We start from the raw sequence: 4,058 nt of genomic DNA on the forward strand, positions 1-4,058 counted from the left end.
CTAATATGATGATAACCTTTTTAAGTAACTTTAATACTCGCGTACACCATTAAGAGGGGTTTACCGAAGCAAAACTAGTAAAACTAACAGTTGAAGTTCGAGAAAATGTACAGGCGGAGGAGTTACTAGAAAGTAGAAGCCCACATAATTCAGATAGACAGCTTAATAATTCTGAATCCTAGGACCTCTGGTGAATGAAACGATGAGGTTACAACCCATGTGATAATCCACCTGCCTCCCAAGGGTTTGCTAAAATACTCGCCTACTAATAACCAATCCCAAAAAAAGGAAGAGATTCCAAGTTAATAGTATGATGCAAAATGCAGTAAAGATGAGCACAGTTAGAGACCACATCGGCACAACACATTTCTAGTTCTCAGTGGCAACTAACATATATTGTCCGCGCAGCGATGCACATCCATAGATAATAACATACTGCATAATACTAGGTCCCTACTGCCACCTTTCACCATACATCAGAACATTACTGGTTCCTAGTATTAGGCAATTAGCCTCCCACCTTCGATCCGAACGTACTAACTAGAGCGTGCTCCGAAAAATCACAGAAAGCCTAAGGCAATCACAATGGGAAGCACAGGGAGCAGCAGGGTGCGGCATTGGGCCAGCAGTGACAGACTGGAGCCGCTTGGAGCTGGAGTGGCGGTTGAATTTTTGGTGCTAATCTTGCTGCTGTAAGAAAGAAGAAGAAAAACAATAGTTAGTGCAAACTGTTGATCGGACCAGTAGGTGGGCATGTTCATCACATTTGCAAAGAGAGATCGGAGAGTTTTTTTTGTACCCGGCTGCCATGTAAACACAAGTGTCATAACCTGCAAGCAAAGCAATACAAAATCATTGGGAAGATTATCCAGCTGACACTAAAAAGCAACATCGACAGTAACATTAAACCAACAAGTACAAGCAAAAACTGGTCACACTTCACAGCTCATAGGAGAACACCAGGGTAGTGATGCAGAGGCAACACACGAGGATCACAACTGGTTTAGTCATATCTTGTACTAATTCATTTCATCTAGGATTGCGTGAAGCAGCATGCGACAGCACCCATCGGTAAACTATATATTAAATTGTAACTCCATGATCAAATTTTCATATAAATTGTTCTCATATGATTCATGCAAAATACCATTTGTATTATAAGTGTCTATGCATGTTTTTTTTCTTCTTATCAGAGCATAAGTCGATTCTTGCAGAACTAGCAAATAAGAAGAATAGAAGATTATGCCTGTGAATCCTATGAAATGTTATAGATACAAAATGAATCGATCATATCTCAAAACTGATGATGCTCATGCCATTTGTCTAACCTAACAGATTTTAGCTAGAAGCAGCAGAGGAGAGAAAACGTAATAAAATTATTAAATTCATGATTAGGCATTCAAAAGTCAAAAAGGCTATGTTATTACAGTAAATTCAGTAATGCACTATCTTCTCTGTAGTCTCTAGACAAAAAGAAACTCAGTCAACACCTTATAACTGTATATATATTCATCAAAAGAAATACCCAGCTACATGTCCAGAAATACAGCTAGCATTATATCAATGGACTTACGGTTGCAATTTCAGTCAAGGACCTGGATAACTACTATCATAAACACTGTAGTCAGCACATATTATCTGCGAATGTAGACTTACAATTGACTAGTTTTCTATATTCAGACTACATCCAAAGCCAGTAATGAAGCAGCGATATTATACAGTGCAAGCATTCCTTACATTATCAATGTAGTTGTTTTAAGCACAGGATACTTACTTGGATCTTTCGTCGTCCGCATTCCAGCACCACCAAATCCACAAGCCACATCAGTAGCTCCATTTTGCTGATAATAGCTGTTGAATGCATATGAAGCATGTGAAACCAATGTGTCGGGCTGGTAGCAGGGTTGGCTTGGCTGAATAGCAGAGCAATCGACATTGCCTGGACCGCATGCCCAATTCAGGCCATTCTGCAGAGCCGTCTCCGAGACATTGGTTGAAGCAACACACCAAGTGCCATTTGAACGGTTTCCTCCGGTCATGATGTCCACATTTCCTCGGCCAGTCCAGTCTATGCTGTAGATGGAGCTTTGGTCTGGAGAGAAGAGTCCCCAGTTCCTCTCCGACTCGATGCCCGGCTTCCTGTTCTCATTGAACAAGGAGAAGATGTAGACATCTATTTCTTCTCCGGGCTTCGCAGGCGTGCCACTGTCATTAACAACATGACGAATCAGATTGGTGTTGTAAGTCTGAGCATTATCCGGAGTAGCCCCTGTCTCCTTAGCAGCTCCCTTGTGTGGCCATCCTGTCTCGGTGATCATGATCTTGAGTGTCTTGAAGTTCAGAGCCATGAGCGCGAAGAAGATGGAATCGACCTGCGCATCAAACATGTTTGTGTAGACCAATCCAGTGTTGGGATCAATCACGCCCTCGGACTGCGGCGAGAAGAGGGCGTAGTTCAGCGAGACATTGCTGGGCGAGTTCTGGTAGGCGTAATAGGGGTACAGATCGACCATGAAGGGCGCCTGGTTCTCCACGAGGAACTCCAGCATGGGCTTCAGGAAGTGCGCATAGCTGCTGTTGAACGCCCCCGCGGACGGCGGGAACGACCGGGACAGCACCCCGAGCGAGTGCGTGCTGGAGATGGTGATCTTCTTGTGCAGGCCGACCTTCTTGAGCGCGGCGTGCACGTTGCGCATGGCCGGCACGACGAGGGCGGAGACGTTGATGGGGCTCTCCGTGATCTCGGCGCCGACGGTGATGTAGGTGATGACGGTGGCCGGGTAGTATGGGAGGATGCTGTTCTTGAGCCAGGTGTCGACGTTGGACTGGTACTGCGAGAAGGCGAGGAGGTCGGCGTTGGGGACGCCGACCATGAGCTCGACGCTGGTGTTGGCGAAGGCCTTGATGACGTCGACGTTGCTGTCGTAGATGCGCACGTACTTGATGGACTGCTGCCGGACGAGCTGCGCCACCTTGTCGGGCCCCGGCAGGTCGTCGGCGTTGCGTCCGTAGCAGATGCCGGTCTTGCCGCCGTGGCAGTGCCCTGCAAAAGCCCCACATCAGGATTCAGGAACGCGCAATCTCTCTTTATTTTAGCCACCATTGATGCGTCCATTTAGTATTTTAATTCCATGCCAGGAAAATAAACAATCTGAAGGTTGGGTAGATAAAGGTCATGGACATGGGGATTACTCATTGGATTTCCCCCAAAAGAACATATTCGTCGGACACCGTCACGGTACCATACGCATTGCGGGTAGCTAACACCCAGCGGGAAGCAAGGCATCTAGCACTCGCCGTCCACTGAACTAAGATTTCACATTCCAAAAGGGCAACCACTACTATCAAGTAGAGTAGTGCCAGAAGACGAACTGAAGGAGCATGTGGTTCAAGGACTCACCCACGAGCAGCAAGAAGAGGAACGCGGAAACCGCCGCCGCATGCCGCCGCGCCATTGGCGTCCCAGCCCCGAGCTGTGCCTCGTCTGCGCTGACAAGAACTTGCTCTTGCCGCCCGCGCTCCTGTGCTGGCTACGCGGGCGGGGCGTGTGACAGTTGAGTGGAGTGGAGTAGAGGGGAGGGGAGGAAGAGAGGGGAGGGAGGAGGACGGGCTGATGCCTGACGCTGGCCACGGGGCGCAGGCGGCGCAGCGGAGCAGACGTGCGTGGAATGGTGTGCGCGCGTGACTGTCGCGGGCGGGCGGGCGGAAGCGGACGCGAGGGGGTGCGTTATAAAATAGGGTTGAGGGCGTTTAAACAGAGGTCGCACGGGTCCGGAGTAGAAACGGAAGGGGGGGAGGGGAGGAGGGGAGCCGATGGACCGAGCAGCGGCAGCGAGGAATTTCCTCAGGGAAAAAAAGTAGCGAGGAATGTTCGCTTGGACCGGGACCACACATCTAAGGTTGACGCGTGAGCTCACGGGGTCTTGGTAAAAAATGACCTCGCAACATTGGTTCGTGTCGAGTGACGTCGAAACAGCCAAGGATTGGTTAGAATATACTCCGTATATAGCTAAACTGATTTGTTTTGTGCCAGTAATTTTTTTCGATAAAGGGTGGAT

The 4,058-nt window shown here is 48.4% G+C and overlaps 1 protein-coding gene across 1 annotated transcript; it reads right to left on the reverse strand.

The window, feature by feature from the left end:
• Positions 1-341: 341 nt before the first annotated feature.
• LOC119276857 (glucan endo-1,3-beta-glucosidase 13-like) lies at positions 342-3,708 on the reverse strand. Its single transcript, XM_037558028.1, has 4 exons — positions 3,401-3,708; positions 1,775-3,043; positions 800-830; positions 342-690 (listed from the first exon to the last, which is right to left on the reverse strand). The coding sequence occupies exons 1-4, from the start codon at positions 3,453-3,455 to the stop codon at positions 561-563; spliced, it is 1,485 nt and encodes a 494-aa protein (XP_037413925.1). The 5' UTR covers positions 3,456-3,708; the 3' UTR covers positions 342-560.
• Between the last annotated feature and the right edge of the window lie 350 nt (positions 3,709-4,058).

The sequence above is a fragment of the Triticum dicoccoides genome, chromosome 3B (genome assembly GCF_002162155.2).
Source record: "Triticum dicoccoides isolate Atlit2015 ecotype Zavitan chromosome 3B, WEW_v2.0, whole genome shotgun sequence".
Classification (NCBI taxonomy): domain Eukaryota; kingdom Viridiplantae; phylum Streptophyta; class Magnoliopsida; order Poales; family Poaceae; genus Triticum; species Triticum dicoccoides.